Here is a 23,684-nt window from a genome sequence, read left to right as displayed (position 1 = left end):
ACACACTAGTAAAGTAATGCTCGAATTTCTCCAAGCCAGGCTTTAGCAACACGTGAATTGTGAACTTCCAGGTGTTCAAGCTGGTTTAGAAAAGGCAGAGGAAACAGAGATCAAATTGTCAACATCCATTGGATCATCAGAAAAGCAAGATAGTTCCATAAAAACAACTATTTCTGCTGTACTGACTATGCCAAAGCCTTTGACTGTGTGGATCACAGCAAACTGTGGAAAATTCTGAAAGAGATGGAAATACCAGACTGCCTGACCTGCCTTCTTGAGAAATCTGTATGCAGGTCAGGAAGCAACAGTTAGAACTGGACATGAAACAACAGACTGGTTCTAAATATGAAAAAGAGTACATCAAGGCTGTATATTGTCACCCTGCTTATTTAACTTATATGCAGAGTACATCATGAGAAATGCTGGGCTGGAGGAAGTACAAGCTGGAATCAAGATTGCCAGGAGAACATATCAAAAACCCCAGATATGCAGATGACACCACCCTTATGGCAGAAAGTGAAGAAGAACTAAAGAGCATCTTGATGAAAGTAATAGAGGAGAGTGAAAAAGTTGGCTTAAAGCTCAACATTCAGAAAACTAAGATCATGGCATCCAGACCCATCACTTCATGGAAAACAGATGGGGAAACAGTGGAAACAGTTGCTGACTTTATTTTGGGGGGCTCCAAAATCACTGCAGATGGTGACTGCAGCCATGAAATTAAAAGATGTTTACTTCTTGGAAAGAACGTTATGACCAACCTAGACAGCATATTAAAAAGCAGAGACATTACTTTGTCAACAAAGGTCCATCTAGTTAAGGCTATGGTTTTCCATTAGTCATATGTGAATGTGAGAGTTGGACTATAAAGAAAGCTGAGCACTGAAGAATTGATGCTTTTGAACCGTGGTGTTGGAGAAGACTCTTGAGAGTCTCCTGGACTGCAAGGAGATCCAGTCCATCCTAAAGGAGATCACTCCTGAGTGTTCATGGAAGGACTGATATTGAAGCTGAAACTCCAATACTTTGGCCACCTTATGCAAAGAACTGACTCATTTGAAAAGACCCTGATGCTGAGAAAGATTGAAGGAGGGAAGAGAAGGGGACAACAGAGGATGAGATGGTTGGATGGCATGACCCACTCAATGGACATGATTTTGGGTAAACTTCTAGAGTTGATGATGGACAAACAGGGCTGGCATGCTGCAGTCCAGGGGCCGCAAAGAGTCAGACATGACTGAGCGACTGAACTGAACTGATGACCCAGAAATCCTACTACGCGGGTACCCTGAGAAATCCATAATTCAAAAAGAGACATGAACCCAATGTTCATAGCCGCACTATTTATGATAGCCAGGACATGGAAGAAATCTAAATGTCCATTAACAGATGAATGGATAAAGAATATATTTAAAATTTTAGGTGAACATATGCTTTAAATAGTATTTAATGCTATATATATTCTAAACATTCTTGTGAATAGAGAGAGTCATGTTAATATTAGTATGGAAAGCCAATTGTTAAAATAATCACACAGTTGAGAAGGACATAATACTAATCTCAAGGTAAGAAAGAGAGGGAATCTAATCCCAGACACTGGATTCCCCCTGCTTAGCTTCTCAAGTAATTAGGGATTAGCAGTGTGGTGAAGGGAAGTATTCATACCTGGGAGGCAATAATGCTTTTATTTGGGGCCCATGCTGCCAGAGGTTTTCATCTAAGATCAATAAAAGCCAAGGCTTATTTGGACAGAATTGGAACAACCTGAACCACAGGGTGGGGATCCATTTCTAATCCCCTTGCCCATCCATATAACAATATCAGAGTTAGCTAAAACAACCTATTAGAATAAACAATTGCCACGCATTTCCAGTGGCTGACTTGCTGAATGTGCAATCCTGATTTAACCACCAACATCCAGTGCAGAGTAAATTAAGAGTCTTCATTCAACCCCTTTTCTTCTAGTAGGTCTTTAAAATAATTATTCTAATCAATTCTCAGAGTAAATGCAACTCAGACAGTTAATCTGTTGAGACATTACTGAATTACTCTGGAAGCCCTCGTTGCTCACAGACTCATTGTAAGTACCTTAAACTCTGATATAATAGAGCAGATGAGTCAACTTTACCTGAATAAACTCTTAAGCACCAGTTCAGAAAGAGCATCACATCTACATCTTCTTTTACTAATGCCCCAGAATACAGGTTAATTTGTAAATTCGCCCTATGGAACAGGGAAGAAAAAATATTACACTATACATAAACATAGAATTTACACAAATGTTAAAAGAAAATTACCTCAATTTGAGAAACACGTTTCATGCTGGAAAGTGTTTCCCAGCTCACAAGACCCTCTGTGTGTCTCCCTTTTAAAAATCTGAATGATGATTTTCAGTTCTCAAAACTGTCTGTGAAGAGAGACTTAGAAAATGAACTTATGGTTGCTGGAGGGGAAGGGATAGTTAGGGAGTTTGTGATGGCCATGCACACACTATATTTAAAATAGATAACCAACAAGAACTTATTGTATAGCACATGGAACTCTCTGAATGTTATGTGGCAGCCTGGATAGGAAGGGGACAGTGTAGAATGGATACATGCATATGTATGGCTGAGTATCTTTGCTATTCACCTGAAACCATCACAAAATTGTTAACTGGCTATACTCCAATACAAAACAAAAAGTTCAAAAGCAAAAAAAGAAAACAAGTTGTCTGTGAATAAGCTGCTAAAGAGAGGAACATGGGGAGAGACCACGAGGTGATCACACTCCACCCACAAGAAGCTTACTTTTTCTTCGAGGAAATTACTGGATGGTCGTAAATGGAGGTTAAACAAGCCCCACCCCGGCCCAATTTCTCAGCACTTTGGGTCAGACCAGGAATCACTCACCAGAGTGCAAGCCACCAGTCCTGCAGGACGTAGGCAACCTGGAACAGGAAACAGCAATCATTCACACACTGACATTACTGAGCCCTCAAACCACCACTCACTAGCATGGGGGATAGAAAGGCTCCAGAACACAGAGACGGTCCTTCCGGCTCAGGTCTGCACCAAGCCCCACACCCCAGATGACCATAGGTCAGGGGAGGGCATGATTCATTTTAATATCTTTAAAACAGATCCCCTTTTCCCCAGAAGTCACTGCTCCCCACATGTAATGTCAGTCAGTTCAGTCACTCAGTCATGTCTGACTCTTTGTAACCCCATGAACCGCAGCATGCCAGGCCTCCTTGTCCATCACCAACAGGGTGCCCAAACTCATGTCCACTGAGTCGGTGATGCCATCTAACCATCTCATCCTCTGTCGTCCCCTTCTCCTCCTGCCTTCAATCTTTCCCAACATCAGGGTCTTTTCAAATGAGTCAGCTCTTTGCTAATGTATTTCAATGCAAATCCAAGTAGACTGAAAGATGGAGTAATAACTTTTGTGGCATCCTTGTTCAGTCAGACAGAGGCCTGAAGAGCAATACCTGAGGCTTCCAGGGGGAGGAAGAAATTCTGCCTCAAGTCAGCAGGGTCAGCGCCTGCCTGAGCTTCTAGCCTGCAGACCTGCCTTCCTGATTTCAGATTCACCCAGCTAGAATGCACAACCTCAGCTGGTTTTTCAAAATAAATCTCTTAATACACACATCTAAAAATAATTATAAAATACAGTATAGTGAAAGTGAAGTTGCTCAGTCGTGTCCGACTCTCTGCGACCTCATGGGCAGTAGCCTGCACCAGGCTCCTCCGTCCATGGGATTTTCTAGGCAAGAGTACTGGAGTGGGTTGCCATTTACTTCTCCAGGGAATATTCCTGACTCAGGGATCGAACCCAGGTCTCCTGCATTGTAGACAGACGCTTTACCATCTGAGCCACCGGGGAAGTCCAAAATACAGTATAAATAGTATGTAATTATCAATCTGAGTGCACAAACCAAAATAAATGCCCTTACGTACCTGAGCTGCAATGTTTACTAGAATAAGGAAGGTGATGAGGGGCCAGCCAGCACCAGCTGTGAAGTAATTCTTATAGGTCTTAAAACCAACTTTTCCTTCCAAATAGTCCTCTAGAGGTAGTGTAACTTGTATATTCTCAGTCTGGAAGGGGAAAATGGCAGTGAGAGATAAATTTTAAATGATGAACTCCAAATTTCAAGAGTTCAACAATGGCCTCACTGCAAAGCTGTAGAAAACAGACACATTTCATACACTGGTAAGAGTACAAGATGGTCCATCTCCCATGGAGAAGGGTGTGGGAATATCTGGCCAAAACACATAGGTGTTTACCCAGCTATCCCACTACAAGAAATCTATTAGAAATAAGGAAACATCATTTTCACAAGGTTATGCACTGCTGGATGACTTTGCTTAAAGTCAACCATGACTGTCAGCACAAGTACAGCCTACCTGATTCAAGGACAAATGCAGAAGCTTGTTCTAAAATAATGTGTAAAATGATATGGAATTAATGTATCTCTCTAGATGACTTGTATCACTCAATGATGGAAAGTTTAACTGTACTTGGGGATCAAAATACTAGACAAATGCAATAAACTAAGTTCATACAGTGGGTAAGAGTCATGAAAATCTGGATAGCAGGGGGACTTTTGATCTGAATCTATTTGGTTCTTAAACTTCAGAGAGTGATTCCTGAGTTTAGAAACTGAATAACTAATCTGAATGCTTAACAGAATTATCCAGGCTCCTGGGTTTGGATATTGAGAAATATCTGTGTATGTTTTTAAGGGAGATCTAGGGCATTTCTGCATTTCTGTCTGGAGGACTTAAAATGCATTATAGTCACAGGAGGCTAGGATGTCCACAGCTCTATGCTGGCCACTGGGATTCAAGGTGGATAAGATGTGGTTGTTGGTCTTGACTGGTAAGAAAGATGAAGACGGAAACTAACTCCAAAGTGTCTACCATGTGTCAGGTCCTTTGCACATGTTACCTCTGACAATAGGGCAAAATACTACCATCAGTCACCTGCAGTGCCAGACATTCCAACATATAGGAAAAGAAACTGATTTAATGTGATCACAGGAGGCCTCATCTAAGGGTGTCTTCACATTAAGCCTCTGGATGCATAAGGGGACCCAGGGGCCACCAGAGCAAGTAGGATGTAACTATGGTAAATGGAAGAGTTCTTATTTCAGTGTGAGCCACAAGCACCCAAAAATTCACAGCAGTGCACCCACTCCTGGTCCCCATAAGATTCTCTAACCTACACCCAAAGGGGAACTCCAAGCAGGCTTGCTCCTTTCATGTTCTTCTATCCATTCCATGGAATAAGACTTTGGGAACCTTAGGATCTACTTTGGGACAAATAAACATGTCATGAGCAGAGCAGACTGAAGGTCCATGAGGCCACCAAAAGCAGACAGATTCGGGCATTCTGCAGGATAGAAACTCACATCTTGGTCTTCTGGAACTGCATCTTTTAAGGAGGGTCTGGGAGACGATGGAGACCGAACCAAAGACTCGGAGATCAGAGTAGGAGTTCCTAGAACTGGAGATGATCCAGGCTGCTTATTTCTCTTCTCAAAAAGGGAAAAAATATCTACCCCAGATTTCAGGAACTCAGAGTAAGTCCCCCTTTCCACCGTTTTGTCCTAAAATAAAATAAAAAAAAAAAATTGAGAGGAATTAATTTACATTTGATAATATTGTTAGCTGCTCAGTTGTGTCTGACTCGTTTCAACACCATGGACTGTAGCCTGCTAGGCTCCACTGTCCATGGGATTCTCCAGGCAATAATACTGGAGTTGGTTGCCATTCCCTTCTCCAAGGATTTTCCTGACCCAGGGATTGAAGCCGGGTCTCCCACATTGCAGGCAGATTCTTTACCATCTGAGCCACCAGGGAAGCCCTCGATAATATTAAACCAACCGGAATACTAATCAAGAAATTTGCTGCTGCTAAGTCACTTCAGTCGTGTCCAACTATGTGTGACCTCATGGACTGCAGCCTTCCAGGCTCCTCCATCCATGGGATTTTCCAGGCAAGAGTACTGGAGTGGGGTGCCATTGCCTTCTCTGCATGAAATGTTATCTGGTCTTAAATTATTATTTTTGAAGAAAATAAAAGATACCTGGGTCTAGAATTCTTGTTGAGAAATATAGCCAACTCAAACAGAACTGAGCATTCTGTTCTCTGCCAAACCCTGTGTTAAGTGCTGGGGTATTTGAAAGAAATGTGTGCTTGTGGGTTAAAAATGGAGGCTGTTCACATAACTACCATGGACACTTAGGGAAGCAAGAAGTACAGAAGTTGCTGGGAGGATCAGCACAATCTCTAGAGACAAGAGAACTCAGAGAAACCTCACGTGACAAGCAAAATTTTAAAAAAATTAAAACCCTGGGGAGAGTATTCCAGAAAAGAAAATTACTGACACAGAGGTGGGCACAAGCACATCTGCATACGTAACAGTCGCTCATTAAATTTCACTGACCACCTTCACTATCACAGTATCATGTGCCCCGGCTGGGACAGGACATGTAGGAACCAGCCTTGAACAGGGAACCCATAAGCTGCATATTCATGGTCCTTACAACTGTCTGGAGGACTTAGAGTGCATTAGAGAGACACAAGGATCAACAAAGTTCCCAAATGAAAATTCAATATTCCATCTGTTAAAATAATTAAACAAAGAGGCCATGAGGTTGGGATGGCTCTAATGCCTTGACAGTCTGCGCCTGCAAACCAAAACCTAAGCCACAATCAGTGCACACAGATGCAAGAGAAAACTTCACACCAACCGACCACAAGCAACCAACCAGGCTTCCCCAATCAGGCAGCTGCTTAAACTACAGCCAATCTAATCATGTTCTTTGAACACATGTGACACATCATTGCAGTTTCCCTCCCTTATAAAGTCAAAATAATGTGCAGATGTTTCACTATTTCTGACCCTGAAATAAGATTCAGGTGATCATTGAGTGGCAAATAAAACTTTAGGGAAAAAATTCTCAGGATGCAAAACTCATCAAATGAGAGCAGCTCTGGTTAATGCAGGTCAGGTGGAAGAAGATGGCCCAGGACCCTAGCTAGGACCCCTCTCACCCTATGTCTTGAGGTGAGCGACTGGGAGAAACCCAGTGAAGCATCTGGGTACCATCTGATACTGCAGAACTAGAAAATTATGCAGGATATATTGTGTCTTGTTCCACTTGGCAGGAAAAATTCACATACCTCTTTAATAAAATCACCACTCACAACTTCATATCTCTAATATACACAATGAAATGACTAGAAGTATAAAGACAGAAATTTCACTCAGCAGCCAAGTGCTGACAATTCTGAGGGGACAAGGGGGTAGCCATCTCCCCTCTGCTACAAGAGAGAGACCCAACAATGAGGATGGACTCCAACTCATCCAAGAGTGCCCACCAGTGGACAAACAGTTATTTTGTAAGTATTAAAACTGGGGGCAGTGCCCTCAAAGGAAGCGATAGGGGACTCTAAAACATCTAAAACATTCGTTTCCAAGGCAAACCATTCAATATAACAGTAATCCAAGCCTATGCCTCAACCAATAATGCTGAAGAAGCTGAAGTTTAACAGTTCTATGAAGACCTACAAGACCTTTTAGAACTAACACCCAAAAAAGATGTCCTTTTCATTATAGGGAATTGGAATGCAAAAGTAGGAAGTCAAGAAATACCTGGTGTAACAGGTAAATTTGGCCTTGGAATACTGAATGAAGCAGGGCAAAGACTAACTGAGTTTTGCCAAGAAAATGCACTGGTCATAGCAAACGCCCTCTTCCAACAACACAAGAGAAGACTCTACACATGGACATCATCAGATGGTCAACACCAAAATCAGATTTATTATGTTCATTGCACCCAAAGATGGAGAAGCTCTATAAAGTCAACAAAAACAAGACTGGGAGCTGACTGTGGCTCAGATCATGAACTCCTTATTACCAAATTCAGACCTAAATTGAAGAAAGTAGGGAAAACCACTAGACCATTCAGGTATGACCTAAATCAAATCCCTTATGATTATACAGTGGAAGTGAGAAATAGATTTAAGGGCCTAGATCTGATAGATAGAGTGCCTGATGAACTATGGAATGAGGTTCGTGACATTGTACAGTAGACAGGAATCAAGACCATCCCCGTTGAAAAGAAACGCAAAAAAGCAAAATGGCTGTCTGGGGAGGCCTTACAAATAGCTGTGAAAAGAAGAGAAGTGAAAAGCAAAGGAGAAAAGGAAAGATATAAGCATCTGAATGCAGAGTTCCAAAGAATAGCAAGAAGAGATAAGAAAGCCTTCCTCAGCGAACAATAAAAAGAAATAGAGGAAAACAACAGAATGGGAAAGACTAGAGATCTCTTCAAGAAAATTAGATATACCAAGGGAACATTTCATACAAAGATGGGCTTGATAAAGGACAGAAACGGTATAGACATAACAGAAGATATTAAGAAGAGGTGGCAAGAATACACAGAACTATACAAAAAAGATCTTCACGACCCAGATAATTACAATGATGTGATCATCGACCTAGAGCCAGACATCCTGGAATGTGAAGTCCAGTGGGCCTTATAAAGATCACTACGAACAAAGCTAGTGGAGGTGATGGAATTCCAGTTGAGCTATTTCAAATCCTGCAAGATGATGCTGTGAAAGTGCTACACTCAATATGCCAGCAAATTTGGAAAATTCAGCAATGGCCACAGGACTGGAAAAGGTCAGTTTTCATTCCAATCCCAAAGAAATGCAATGCCAAAGAATGCTCCAACTACCACACAATTGCACTCATCTCACATGCTAGTAAAGTAATGCTCAAAATTCTCCAAGCCAAGCTTCAGCAATATGTGAACTGTGAATTTCCTCATGTTCAAGCTGATTTTAGAAAAGGCAGAGGAACCAGAGATCAAACTGCCAACATCTGCTGGATCATGGAAAAAGCAAGAGAGTTCCAGAAAAACATCGATTTCTGCTTTATTGACTATGCCAAAGCCTTTGACTGTGTGGATCACAACAAACTGTGGAAAATTCTGAAAGAGATGGGAATACCAGACCACCTGACCTGCCTCTTGAGAAACCTGTTATGCAGGTCAGGAAGCAACAGTTAGAACTGGACATGGAACAACAGACTGGTTCCATATAGGAAAAGGAGTACGTCAAGGCTGTATATTGTCCCCCTGCTTATTTAACTTATATACAGAGTACATCATGAGAAACGCTGGACTGGAAGAAGCATGAGCTGGAATCAAGATTGCTAGGAGAAATATCAATAACCTCAGATATGCAGATGACACCACCCTTATGGCAGAAAGTGAAGAGGAACTCAAAAGCCTCTTGATGAAAGTGAAAGTGGAGAGTGAAAAAGTTGACTTAAAGCTCAGCATTCAGAAAACAAAGATTATGGCATCCGGTCCCATCACTTCATGGGAAATAGATGGGGAAACAGTGGAAACAGTGTCAGGCTTTATTTTTCTGGGCTCCAAAATCACTACAGATGGTGACTGCAGCCATGAAATTAAAAGACGCTTACTCTTTGGAAGGAAAGTTATGACCAACCTAGATAGCATATTCAAAAGCAGAGACATTACTTTGCCAACAAAGGTCCGTCTAGTCAAGGCTATGGTTTCCTCCAGTGGTCATGTATGGATGTGAGAGTTGGACTATAAAGAAAGCTGAGCACCGAAGAATTGATGCTTTTTAACTGTGGTGTTGGAGAAGACTCTTGAGAGTCCCTTGGACTGCAAGGAGATCCAACCAGTCCATTCTGAAGGAGATTAACCCTGGGATTTCTTTGGAAGGAATGATGCTAAAGCTGAAACTCCAGTACTTTGGCCACCTCATGCGAAGAGTTGACTCATTGGAAAAGACTCTGATGCTGGGAGGGATTGGGGGCAAGAGGAGAAGGGGACGACAGAGGATGAGATTGCTGGATGGCATCACTGACTCGATGGACGTGAGTCTCAGTGAACTCTGGGAGTTGGTGATGGACAGGGAGGCCTGGCGTGCTGCAATTCATGGGGTCCCAAAGAGTCAGACACAACTGAGCGACTGAACTGAACTGAAAACATCTAGGGACTGGTAAGTAGGTTATTCTCCTGCCCACGAATCCTGTGCTCATAACACCGTCAACACTGGGATTTACACACTAGAAGTGCCCCTTTTGTACATGAAGTCAACTGCTCTCAAGCTTGAAAAATCTTAGCTCCTCTCCCCATTCCTACAGGAGTGGAGAGGAGTCACATTCCTAGAGGAGACACATGGAACTGCTTCCAGAGAGACAGAGGTTCTGTATTTTAATAATCTTTCTTGGAGCAGAGATTTATTTCATAAGTCAAGTATCTGACCAAGGTTCTGTGGAACATTCAGGTGCTAAAGAAAAAGATGCTGAGGACCAGATGTAAATGAGCCAAAAAGTGAAGCATCAAACTACCACCAAGTCTGAAAACTTCTCACTAAACCCCACCTCCCAACTATGCTAGGAGCTGTGGGTCGGATGGTGCTGCCTCCTCAAAAAGATAAGTTCAAACGTGACATCTGTGAACATAACCTTATTTGGAAACAGGGTCTTTCCAGATGTAATCAAGTTAAGATGAGGTCGCACTGGTGCAGGGTGACCCTAAATCCAATATGACTGATGATCTTATGAGAAGAGGCCCAGACACAGGGACAATGGCCAAGTGGTATCAGAGGCAGAGAACATAGTGCTGCAGTTGGAAGCCAAGGAACACAAGGAAGGCTGGCAAACACCAGAGGCTGGAAGGAAGGATTCTCCCCTGGAGCCTTCAGGGAGAACACAGCCCTGCCAGCACCTGGATTTGGGACCCGTAGCCTCCAGAGCAGGGAGACGATAAACTTCTGCTGTTTTAAGTCACCCAGTTGGCAGTACTTGGTTACAGCAGCTCTAGAAGCTGATACTCTAGCCTGAGTCCACATTTCTGTCTTCTTAGCTTTACTAAGACCTGGAATTGCTTCTCCTGTCACCCCTCCAGTGACCATCAGAGAAATCTCTCAAATTTGATATCAGACCACATTGCTCCTCTGCTCTGGGTCATCCAAGACTTCCATGCCAGTTCCCGTCCCCTGGCCACTGCTCAGAGACCAGCTCCCTCCACATCCCCTGCTCACTCTCCTCAGACACACTTGTCTTCCTGCTGTTCCTCCAACCTGCCAGTTCAGCTCCTTCCTCAGGATTCCCTGCCACAGACCCCTCCCCTAGATGACTGTGTGACCCCTACCTTCATGTCACTCAGACCCCATTAGGCACCAGCGTTTTAGAGAGGCTAGGATGTCACTCTCACTCCCTCTTTGGCACATCCGTCCCCATAAGAACAGGAGCCCCGTGAAGGCAGAGCCTTGTCCTCCTGCTGCACACACAAGAGACCTGGGCAGGGAGACTAGCAACTGGAGACACCAGCAGAGAGGGCATCTCTGATCCAGGTGCTCAGCTACCCAACCTCACTTCTGGAGTTAATGGAAGATGCTCTTTAGGCAAACTATGTATGAGAATCTCTTGGATACCATCAGATCTTAGAATCTCTAATTTGTAAGTAATACACTTTGACTTAAGTCACGGAAGAGGAAAATAAAAAGTTCTAAATAAAACTGCATCATTATCCTTAACAAACTTCATTAGAGCAGGGATGATTCAATAATCCTGTGGTTGCACTCTTACACACTTTAGGGTTTATATGGCTTAGAGTGTAATAGTGACACTTCTACAGAGCTTTAGATTCATCCTCCAAGGTGTGAACACCAGCTCTGAGAAGAGGGTGAAAAACTGAGGGAGAAGAGGGTGTTTACCATGAATCCAAGGAAAGTGACCAGAAAGGAGGTCTGTCCTTCAACACTGCTGTTACTGCTTCTGCTGATGCTGCTAAGTTATTTCAGTTGTGTCCGACTCTGTGCGACCCCATAGATGGCAGCCCAAACAGGCTCCATCCCTGGGATTTTCCAGGCAAGAACACTGGAGTGGGTTTCCATTTCCTTCTCCAATGCATGAAAGTGAAAAGTGAAAGTGAAGTCGCTCAGTCGTGTCTGACTCTTTGTGACCCCACAGACTGCAGCCTACTAGGCTCCTCCGTTCATGGGATTTTCCAGGCAAGAGTACTGGAGTGGGTTGCCATTGCCTTCTCCCAACACATCTGAGGGCTAGCAATTCCACAGACTTCTAGAAATTACTTACATCTTTCAATATCAGAATCTGACTTGCATCTTTTAGGTATTGCAACTGATGAGTGACTAAAATTGTGATCTTCTCCTTCAAGGCCTGACGAACACACCTATAAATGTAAAAGGTACAGAAATCAAAAGCACATTAATGGAGTGCCTTAAACTGAAAACATATTTTAAAAACAGTGAGACAAAGACCACATAGCAACCAAAGATCTTTAGTTTAAATGCCAAATCAATAATAAATAAACATAGTCAATTAATCCAACTAGGTTCTTAAATTTATCAGCAGCAAATTTGAATCTACTGCTACAAAAAATTCTTAAAATCAGTCCAGTGAAGGTGGCACTAACAGCTAAGTCTTTTCCTCTAAAACTCAGCTTAACAATTATTTACATGTTTCATAAAGGAAAACAACTGAGTAATACTGAGATTTCAAAACTTGACTAAACTAAAACACTATTTTATCACTATTTGGGAATAGGAGAAGAGGGAGCCATGTCATTTAAAAATGTGTACATTCTTAGCTTTCTAGATGATTATTTATAATTAATGATTATTGGGGGCCAGCGTGAGGCACTCCACCCGTGGCAAAGGTCATGAGGAAGGAGGCTCGACATACGCAAAGGTCGGATCGAGCCTCAGGAGTCCCCCTGGAAATCCTCGAGCATCTACCCCCATAACCAGAGCCTGCCTGCTTTATCATTTTGTGCTCCCACCTACACCTCTGACTTTACAGGGGGCTGTCCCCCACCACCTCTTTCAGAGAAGGAGTTAACCTAGAGTTCCAGTTAATAAAAACTCCTGGGTGTGACAAGAGTGTTTTAACCTACAAACTCCTCTGAAGGTTCTCTAGCCTGCCTGACAGGCTTGTCCAGCCACATGTGATTGCTCACAGCCTCCCAACCGTGAGAGGCACGAGATGCTTTAAACCTTCTAAAAACAGGTTCCTTAGAAAAGTTAGAAAACTATTAGTATAAGTATAATGGGCTGATTAGAAATTGTATTGGTGAAGGGTTTTTCATTTGTTGAGCCAATGTTTGTTGCTAAGTCTCCATACCCCCTGCCCTTACACACATTAATGAATATACAGAAGAAATAAGTATTAACCTTTGATATTAATCACGTTAGACCTTAGGCTAAGTAAATTCTTTCCTTAACTAAAACCCACTACACCCTCACCCTATAGGAATGTAACTTTATTTGGGTGGAGTCTGTTTTAAGAATAATCACCCCTGGAGAAATAAGTGTCCTGGTTGACTGACCGCTGTCACAAGGAGAGGGTCATAAATTGTCAGCAGGCCCCCTGGCCAGAAGATGATGTAACACCCCTAAGACCTCTGTATACATTTGTATGAAGCACCTGACTTTGATAAAAGTCAGGACTGCTGACCCCGCGTGACTTTTGAATAACATCTCAGTGTATAAAAGTAGACCATGGAAAATAAACAATTGGGATCAGTTTCTCGAAATACTGGTCTCCCCATGTCGCTCTCTCTCTCACTCTGGCTGAGTCTCCATCTGGAGCGCGGAACCCACCATGCTTACTAATTATGCCTGGGCTTCTAAGATCCGACTGGGGAGGCCTCAGTGTCTCCTCTCCTTCGGGAGAATAGAAGGATGCCTGCAGCTTACGTAAGTGGTGCAAGCTTCTTGTCGTGAAGTTTTATTGGTCTCCCGTGTAAACCAAGCTACTCAGCCTCTTTTCTCCACTGAATTTTCCTACTGAGCTATCCTCATTCTATTACTCTTTACATCTTTAATTAATATCTAATTGAAGTTTTTGTATTCTGATCCTCGCCAATGCCGTCCCCGCTTCGAACTCCCTGGATCAGCCGAGGCTGGACCCCGACAAATGATGTAAATATTCACAACAAAAAATTAATCAATTCTTGGTAATCTTTGCCAGAGTGCATTTGTTAGACACTTCTTCCCAAAGAATGTTAGATATAAAATAAATGTCAGCATGGCCTCTGTCACTCTCTACAACAATCCCAGTTCCATCTAGGAAGCAAGTCTTCTTTCATTAGGACTGAACACCTTCCAAACATAAAAGTAAAAGAACAGAATCCAAATGGCCCAAATCACAGTGGAAATCATCCAGTGGCTCAGAGGACACATCAGTTCTCTTAGTCAAGACACCCTCAGTCTTCAACCTTAAATTTTTTTCACAGTTAAAAAAAACTACTCCTACATTTCAAACGTAGACCTCTAGGGACTCAGCTGTAGTCTCATCCCACAGGGTTCACAACCCCTCCAGGGAAGCAAATGGCTGAGTCTGGGGCCCTGGTGACCACAGGCAGGGCTCCAGGCAGGTACTCTGGGTGCCCCAGCCCCTCACAGAGCAAATCTCAGGAACCTGGGCCACAGCTCAGCCTGTGAGTGAGTCAGATGGAGAGTCTGGAGCCAGCAGACTGCATCTCAGCTCCTCTCACAGAACTGACGTCAGATGAGCAACCCAACCTCAATTTCTTCATCTCAAACAAGGTCAATGACAACTCATCCACACATTCTGACAAATCAAACCACCAATCCACTCAGTAAAGGTCAGGCCCCTTCTTCACTCCTCCATAACCACAAGCAGTCATGTGCTTTGGACTCAGGATAGAAAAGTCCTAAGGGGACACTCTGGACACTGGGTCTGTGATCAAAAGCAAGACCCCTGGATGTAGAAACATACACCATTGTTTTGTTAAGTCCAAAAGGATTCATTCTCACCTTTTGACATCCGTCAGCTCAGTGTTTGTACCTGTTTCTTGATTAACACCTTTTCAACTTAGAACTAAAGTTTTCAAACAGAATTTTTTCTCCTTAATTCATAATTGCCTGCCAATAGTCCCTAAAGGTGGATGTTAATCAAATATGATGGGGTGTTACGTCCAAAATGAATCAACCCAAAAGTTTTAAGATGTTTTCTTCCTAACATTCCATCACAGATAAGGTAATACAAATAATTACAATGAAGTGATCAGTTGATGGCTTGGAACTTTTCCTAAATAATGCTTTCATCCAAGTCACTAGAACAATACACTCTTTTCCAAGTTTGTAAAGATTTCCAAGTCATGCAATAGAAATGATTGAGTCAGCAACCAGTTGAATAACAGTTATTCCTATATAAAGGCTGTGTTAATTCTATGATCCCACATATAATCCTATATAAGGGCTGTATTAAGAGGGGACACATCCCGTGGTGAAGGTGATACAAATAAGACAGAGAGAGTCCCCACCTCCATTCATTCAATCAGCAGAGGTTTGTTGAGGAGCCAGGCACTGTCCTAAGTGCTGAGGACCCACCCACAGGTCAAGATAGAAGAGAATACTCTGCACCATGTAGAGGACACCCTGAACAAGTATAGAAAATGTGCTATTGGGCTGTGACCTGTGCTCTGAAGGAAAAACAAGGGGAGTTGCTGTCTTAGATGTGGAGACACGGGAGCCCTGTGACTATCTAGAGAAACATTCTGGAAGAAGGCACAGCAGGTGCAGGGTTCCTGGGACAGAAGATGCTGGGCTAAGGCACCTTCCTGCATTCATAGTTTATAGGTGGCAGGGGGACTCATAAATCGTCAAGTGCACCCACTGAGGGCTGTGGGAAGACGAAGGGCAGGGCGGCCCCTGGAGGAGAAGGAGGGAATGGCAGGTCCCTTCTTCCACCTTCCTTCTGTGTCCTGTGCACTGCTCCCTGGCTCTGAACAGAGGGACCAGTGTGTACAGACAGACGGGGGTGAGAAAGGAGCCCCACAGAGCCAGCACAGCTGGATACCGAGTGGGTGTGGGGACGAGCTGGAAAAGCTGATGGGGGCAGAAGAAGCAAGCCTGTTTGAGGACCTGGAGCTGCTTCCTTAATGGGGCGGGGTGGGGGGTGGGAGGTGGGGGGTGGGCAGTGTCCATAAAGGGCTGGAACATGTGGTGAGCTGTGTAGACAGCAGTGTGGGAGTCTGATTAGGACAGACCCCAAGAGCTGATGATGCAGGAGGCAGGGGTCTGGTGATATGGGGCTGAACAAGGATGGGATCCATGGCTGGACACAGGTGAGACTGCATCAGTTCATATAAGGCCCCTCACCTTCTGTAGGTGCTAGAATCCACCATGTTCACAGCATAAAGTTGTAAAAGTCATGAACCTCAATGACCTTGGGTATAAATTCATGACTGAAGGAAACTGTTAACAGCAAGTAGAAGTGTAATTCATTCACTTTTAATACAAAACCCTCCCCATGACCAAGTTTCCACACAACCACCATATCTCACAGCATATTGTTCCATCTGATTCTCTAACTTGAGAACACTCTCCAGTTGCTGCTGAGTGGTTTCCTAAATTGCTTTCACACTCTCTGCTTTAAATTTCCCGATAGAGTGTGTGGTTCTGATTACGAACAACAGTCTTAAGCTTGCTTCTATCAAGTATATATCCAAAGTGGTACACCCAAATATTTGAGAGGATTTTATAAATATCTCCTGTGTTTGAAAAAGAACTCAGGAGAAATTCTGTGATCAGCACACTCTACTTGGCACCAAAATGCCTTGCTCTCCTCTCCCTGTGACATGGATGCTATGACCAACAGAATCTGTTCCTGCATTGATGGAGAACATGTGCAGATGCTCACAAGATGGGGTAACCGCATTTGTGAGTTCAGGGTGGGGTACTTGGAACAAGGCGGCTAAGATACTCATGACACCAGGAGGGTGGGGGTGAGGAATCCCTGTCACAGCACTAGCGCCTGTCACTGAACTCATGACAAGACACAAGACACTTCTCTAAGGGAAAATTCAAGTCATGAGCAGGACAGGCTGGGAAAGGGGGGTCAGATCAGAGCTGGAGGCCATGCCATGTGTCATTCACCCTGTTCTCTCCTGTTCTCAAAGATTAAGTGCTACTATGCAGGTTTGTGTGTATGTGTGTTACAATATACCTAACATGAAATTTACCATTTTAATCATATAGCCATATAGTGGCATTAAGTACATTCACATTGTTGTGCAGCCATCACTACCATCCATCTCCACAACTCTTTCATCACCCCAACACTACGAACATCTTATATTTGGGCAGTTTCCAGCAAAGTCTAACAATCCGCAGTTAGTGGATGTGGAATCCCAGATCCTTGTGTCCAGAGCTCAGAGCTCCTCACATACCTACTGACTCTGCTGAAGTCTTTTTACTTTGCTATTCTAGGCCTGCTCTACACCAATCATATCCCCCTCAAATTCACATGTCATGTTAGTTATTAGCACCTTAGAATTTGGTGACAGGGACCATAAAGAAGTAATTGTTACCCTTAAATACATTGCACCTAATCTGATCTGACTGGTGTGCTTAGATGAAGAGGAGACTAAGACATAAGGACAGAAACACAGGCATGTAAATCAGTGAAGTTAGAACACACCCTCCCACCATGCACAAAATAAACTAAAAATGGCTTAAAGACTTTATCATTAGATGTGACACCATAAAACTCCTAGAAGATATTAAAGGCAAAATATTCTCCGACATAAATTATACCAATGTTTTCTTAGGTCAGTCTTCTAAGGCAATAGAAATATAAACAAAAATATGGTGGCTCAGTGGTAAAGAATCCACCTGCCAGTGCAGGAGACACAGGATCCATTCCTGGTCCCAGAAGACCCCACCTGCTGAGCTCTGGAGCCCAGGAGCTGGAACCACTGAGCCCACACATGCAGGACCCCATACTCTGCAACAAGAGAAGCCATCTCAATGAGAAGTCCACACACCACAAATAGAGAGTAGTCCCTGCTTATCACAACTAGAGAAAAACCATCACAGCAACAAAGACCAGGTATGGCCACAATTATTTTTTTAATTAAAAAAATAAACAAATAGGACCTAATCAAATTTACAAGATTTTGCACAGCAAAGGAAACCATAAACACAATGAAGAGACAACCTATAGACTGGGAAAAAATATCTGCAAATGATGTGACCAACAAGGGCTTAATTTTTAAAATATACAAACAGCTCATACAACTGAACAACAACAAAATCTGATCAAAAAATGTGCAGAAGACTAAATAGACACTTTTCCAAAAGACACATACAGACGGCCAATAGGCACATGTAAAGGAGCTCACCCTTGGGAATTATCAGAGAAATGCAAATCAAAACTACAATGAGGCATCACCTCACACCAGTTAGAATGGTCAACACTAAAATAACAATGGCTGAGAGGGTGTGGAGAAAAGGGAGCCCTCCTACACTACTGCTGGGAATGAAAGTTGCTCCAGGCACTGTAGAAAACAGCATGGAGGATCCTCAGAAAACTAAAAGTAGAATTACCTTATATTCCAGTAATCCCACTCCTGGGCATATATATGCACAAAACCATACACCAAAAAGACATGTATCCCTATATTCATAGCAGCACTATTCACAATAGCCAAACATGGAAACAACGTAATGTCCACCGACAGACGAATGGTTGTGGTACATGGAGAGAATGTAATACTACTCAGCCATAAAAAAAGGAAAAAGAATGCCAGTTGCAGAAAAATGGATGGACCTGGAGGTTATCATACTAAGTGAAGTAAGTCAGAATGAGAAAGACAAATATCATATGATATCACTTACATGTAGAATCTAAAATATGGCAATAATGAACCTATTGACAAAACAGAAACAGACTCACAGACATAGTGAACAGACTTATGGTTGCATGGGTGGAAGGGGTGTGGGGAGGGATGGACTGGGAATTTGGGGTTAGCAGAATGTGAAGTACTATATGTAGAATGGATAAACAACAAGGTCCTACAGTATAGTGTAGCGAGCTATATTTGATAATCCGAGATAAACCATAATGGAAAAGAATATTTAAAAGAATGTATGTATGTATATAACTGAGTAACTTTGCCATACAAAGAAATTAACATAATAACGTAAATCAATTATATTTTAATATTTTTTTTTAAAGGACAGAGACAGGGGTGCACATGGACAGAAGATCATAAGAGGACACAGCGAGGTAGACGCCACCAGCAGCCGAGGACAACATTCTCATCAGAAACCAAACCTGCCTACACGGCGAACTTCCAGCCTCAATGACTGTAAGAAAATGAATTTCTGTTCTTTAAGCACCCCAACTGTAACAACTTGCTATAGACTGAATGTTTTTGTCCTCAAAATTCATATATTGAAACCTAGTTCCCACTGTGTACTAGAAGTGTAGCTATTGGGAGGTGACAGGTCATGAGGGTGGAGCCAACATGAAAGAGATTAGTGCCCTTACAAAGGGGACCCACAGGGCTCCCTCACCCCTTCCCCACGTGAGGACACGGGAATCGTGCCCTCACCAGACACTGAATCTCTCAGCACCCTCAGCTTGGACTTTTCCAGCCTCCAGAATCCTGAGGGATAAATTTTTGTTTTTTATAAGCTGCCCAGGCTGTGGTCTCCTGTGAGAGCAGCCTGGACAGACAGCCCCAGCAAAGTAACACAGAACCTGACAGTGAGAATTTCCAAATAGCTTCTCTCTGCCAAACACCCGACCTCCTTCAGACAAGGACATACCTGCTGTTCTCCTCACAGCCCTGCTTCCTCCTCCCTCCATACCTGAGCTTCTACTCTTCCTTCAGCAAAGGAACTGGGTCCTCTTCTCAGCCTCCACACACCTGCCCAGCCTGCAGGCCCCCAGGGCACTTCCCGCCCAGCCCTGGGCACAGGGAGCTTTCCAACTTCAGTGAAAGCCTCCAGCTGCCACTTCCACTTAGCATTTACTATATCCTGTATCAAAACTCTCTAAACCTTGACTCTGCTGAGCTTTCCCCTGGCATCTGTCTTAACAAGCTCCACACAGAGACAGGTTCCTTGGTGGCAGGAATGACAGCTGTGTCCTAGTCTCCCTTATCCTGCCCAGTGTGGGTCCTTCCCCTCTCCTGGATCACTGTCCTCCTTGTAAAGTAAGAGGTTCTGTGCAGGAACATCTGTAAGGGTATCGATCTCAGTGCATACAGCAGGGTGCTGATATGCAGCTGGAAGGCTCATTGTCTTTAACAAGGTGAACGACAGCAAGGGAACTAACCATGGGGTAGATGTGGAGGCTGCTTCAGAAAAAGCAAATTCATGAGACTTTCAAAGATGTCAGTCTAGACTCCACCAGAGGCCTCAGTCAGCATGTGTTGGGACAGAGAAGCAACAGAACTGTTCTCCAGGAGTTCTGTGGCCAAGAAAGAGCCACTGACAACAAATTCCAGAAACACAAAATAAGAGTCAGGACTTCAGAAAGATTCCGAAAGATACTGAGTTTCAAATTCAAGTTAATCCTACATGTGGGTATAAGTATTAATTTTAGTAAGTATCCATGAAGAAATGTTAAATAATTGAGCCATACTCAGATGTGGAATAAATCATCTGTAAATTCTAAATCATTTGTAAATACTTTACTAAGTATTTCTAAACCAACAGAATCATAAGCATAAACCAACAGGGTCTTTCCACAGAAGCCCTATATCTGTACTGAAAAATTCACTTCTAATGTGCCTTCAGCAAATGACAAAGGAAAAGAATTGGCAGCCCATTACCAGGTTACCAAGTCCTACTCTCTGATTTAAAAACTTTACATCATCCTTCTTATCCCTGGGGTTTGGATCCATCCACAATGTCTGAATCCATCAAGTGCAAGTAACGGGGGAATCTGTCATGTATCCCTCACTCCCTAAAGAATGGACCCCACTGTCCTACACACACTGGAAGCAACTGCTGTATTTTCCTGTCCTGACCTCATCATGATGCAAAATTTCTCTATGATGGGTCTTTTGTGGAGGGAAGGGAGGGACACCAGGACAGAGTGAGCTGAGTCTCCAGCACAAAGGTTTTCCTGAGCTCTCTTCCCTGATCTCTACAGGGTTCCTGGAAAGCAGAGATGATAGAAAATAGGACCAAACTCACAGTTCAAACAAGTGCCTGCTGACTCTTGCGTCCACTGCACTGAGTGGATCATCCAGGAGGTAGATGTCTGCGTCCTGATACACGGCTCTACAAAACATAGAGAGACATCAGGAGAGGACACTTCACATTGCCTGGGTCTTATCTCTGAATCATGATGGTGTCTAACAACTCCAGGTTCCTTCCACAAGCCCAGGGAAAGGGCCAAGACCCTGCTTCACACAGGCCCACCTTGTGAGCGGGGTCTGTGTGCTCAGGTCCACTAGGAGCCGCAGAGGAGGAGGGGCGGATGGCAACTGAAACCCCACTTACCTGGCGAGGCTGACCCGGGCTTTCTGTCCTTCACTCAGTGGGGTTCCTCCATCTCCTGTCACAGTTAGATCTCTTTCCTTCAAATTCTGCAAATCCTGTATGGAGATAGAAAAGGGAAAAAAGAAAAAGATTTAAAATGTGTTCTCCTGCCATCCTAACCTTTTAGCATCAGTTCTTCATACAAGTGTTTAATCAACAACAATGGGCTTATTTCATAGTGACTAAACAGAAAGTGAAGAGGAACTAAAAAAGCCTCTTGATGAAAGTGAAAGTGGAGAGTGAAAAAGTTGGCTTAAAGCTCAACATTCAGAAAATGAAGATCATGGCATCCGGTCCCATCACTTCATGGGAAATAGATGGGGAAACAATGGAAACAGTGCCAGACTTTGTTTTGGGGGGCTCCAAAATCACTGCAGATTGTGACTGCAGCCATGAAATTAAAAGACGCTTACTCCTTGGAAGAAAAGTTATGACCAACCTAAATAGCATATTCAAAAGCAGAGACATTACTTTGCCAACAAAGGTCCATCTAGTCAAGGCTATGGTTTTTCCTGTGGTCATGTATGGATGTGAGAGCTGGACTGTGAAGAAGGCTGAGCACCGAAGAATTGATGCTTTTGAACTGTGGTGTTGGAGAAGACTCTTGAGAGTCCCTTGCACTGCAAAGAGATCCAACCAGTCCATTCTGAAGGAGATCAGCCCTGGGATTTCTTTGGAAGGAATGATGCTAAAGCTGAAACTCCAGTACGTTGGCCACCTCATGTGAAGAGTTGACTCATTGGAAAAGACTCTGATGCTGGGAGGGATTGGGGGCAGGAGGAGAAGGGGACGACAGAGGATGAGATGGCTGGATGGCATCACTGACTCGATGGACGTGAGTCTGAGTGAACTCCGTGAGTTGGTGATGGACAGGGAGGCCTGGCGTGCTGCGACTCATGGGGTCCCAAAGAGTCAGACATGACTGAGCGATTGAACTGAACTGAACTGAAACTGTAACAAGGAAAATTAAAAAACTTCTCAGGGCTTTTCATTTGTTTTCATTCTATATTTTTTCAAAGCATTTATGCATTTAACCATTTCAACAGGTATTTATTGAGGATTGACTATACATGAGCCATTGTTCTGAGAACAGTGAATTCAGCCATGAGGAAACAGAACCCCTAGAATTCCTCTCCATGGTGGGAGAGAGGCAATATGGAAAATAAACCTGAGCGCAAGTACTGAGGATGAGAAGGAAAAGGAAGCTGCTCAGGGGGATGGAGAGTGAAGGAGGGAGTCCACACTGGGGTGTGAGGCCTCTGCTCAGAGGGGGCTGTGAGCAGATCTGGGGGGGAGGGGCAGAGGCTCAGGCAGACCTGGAGAGGCTGCTCCTTACAGAGGGAGGGGCGAGTGCAGGGGCCACAGGGAGATGCCCAAGGGGTTCAGGACAAGGAGACCAGGAGAGCAGAGTAAGAATGAGGGGAGTAAGGGCAGAGACAGAGCAGGAGACTTGTGTCACTGCCAGTAAAGGGGGGAGGGGAAGGGGAGGAGGGACCTGGTCCGAGGTTTTTAAGGAATCACTTCTGTGCTTTGCAATAAACAGACAGTAAGATTGGTTTATTTTTTTGGGTGGGGGGAATGATGAAGGCAGATACAAGGGAGGAGGCTACTAGAATAATTTAGGGAGCAGTGGAAATGGAGAGACAGGGTCACACTCCAGACATACTTGGAAGGTGGAGTCTGTAAAACCTGCTGACAGGACGGGTATGGGTTGTAAGAGAAGAGGACCGTGATGTTTGGGGTGAGGAAGCGGAAGGACAGGGTCACCATTTATTGAGTTGCAGATGATGATGGAGGCAGATTTAGGACACTTCTCTTGTGGACAAGCAGAAATGACCTCTCAGTGATATCACTGTGCAGCTGGACATGCAAGTGTGAACGTCTGTGCTAGAGACACAGGTGTGAGAACTGGTGGTCCAGGCTGGTGAAAACACGGGACTTGTTTTATCTTAAATTGCCAGTTTTGCTGATCTTGGTCTCCACTTCTGATTTTCAGAGAAGGGATGAAACCTGACCTGAGTCTTCACAGTGACACTTAAGGCAAGTCATAGTGTGACAGACGACGTCTGTATAAGAAATGGGAACAGAAAGAGCAGGGTGGGCAGGAAAACCAAAAGGAAAGAAACAACATGCTGAGGGACACCAAGCAGATCAGTTGGACTAAGTAGATCCTTGCCCTTAGAAGCAGGAAATACTCAAAGTTAAGAAGGATATGAAGTTTTGGCTTGAGGATCTGGGAATCTATCATAAGTTATATTTGAGTATTATTTAAGAAGTAGACAAATCAGTCTATTTTCCCCAGAGTAT

At 43.6% G+C, this 23,684-nt stretch overlaps 1 protein-coding gene across 2 annotated transcripts in view; it reads right to left on the bottom strand.

Annotated features, from left to right (window-relative positions):
- The window catches only part of LOC109567083 (ATP-binding cassette sub-family C member 4-like), a 206,945-nt gene that overhangs the window by 123,151 nt on the left and 60,110 nt on the right, over positions 1–23,684 (bottom strand). For both annotated transcript variants that reach the window (XM_070800398.1, XM_070800397.1), the window contains 7 exons: positions 21,339–21,433; positions 21,030–21,116; positions 12,145–12,241; positions 5,399–5,596; positions 3,942–4,082; positions 2,892–2,929; positions 2,129–2,223 (listed from right to left, as the gene is read on the bottom strand). In XM_070800398.1, the coding sequence (XP_070656499.1) occupies positions 2,129–2,223; positions 2,892–2,929; positions 3,942–4,082; positions 5,399–5,596; positions 12,145–12,241; positions 21,030–21,116; positions 21,339–21,433 (751 nt within the window). The remainder of the gene's footprint in view (positions 1–2,128; positions 2,224–2,891; positions 2,930–3,941; positions 4,083–5,398; positions 5,597–12,144; positions 12,242–21,029; positions 21,117–21,338; positions 21,434–23,684) is intronic.

This window comes from Bos indicus, chromosome 12 (genome assembly GCF_029378745.1).
Source record: "Bos indicus isolate NIAB-ARS_2022 breed Sahiwal x Tharparkar chromosome 12, NIAB-ARS_B.indTharparkar_mat_pri_1.0, whole genome shotgun sequence".
Taxonomy (NCBI): domain Eukaryota; kingdom Metazoa; phylum Chordata; class Mammalia; order Artiodactyla; family Bovidae; genus Bos; species Bos indicus.
This window is presented reverse-complemented; position numbering and strand designations above follow the sequence as displayed.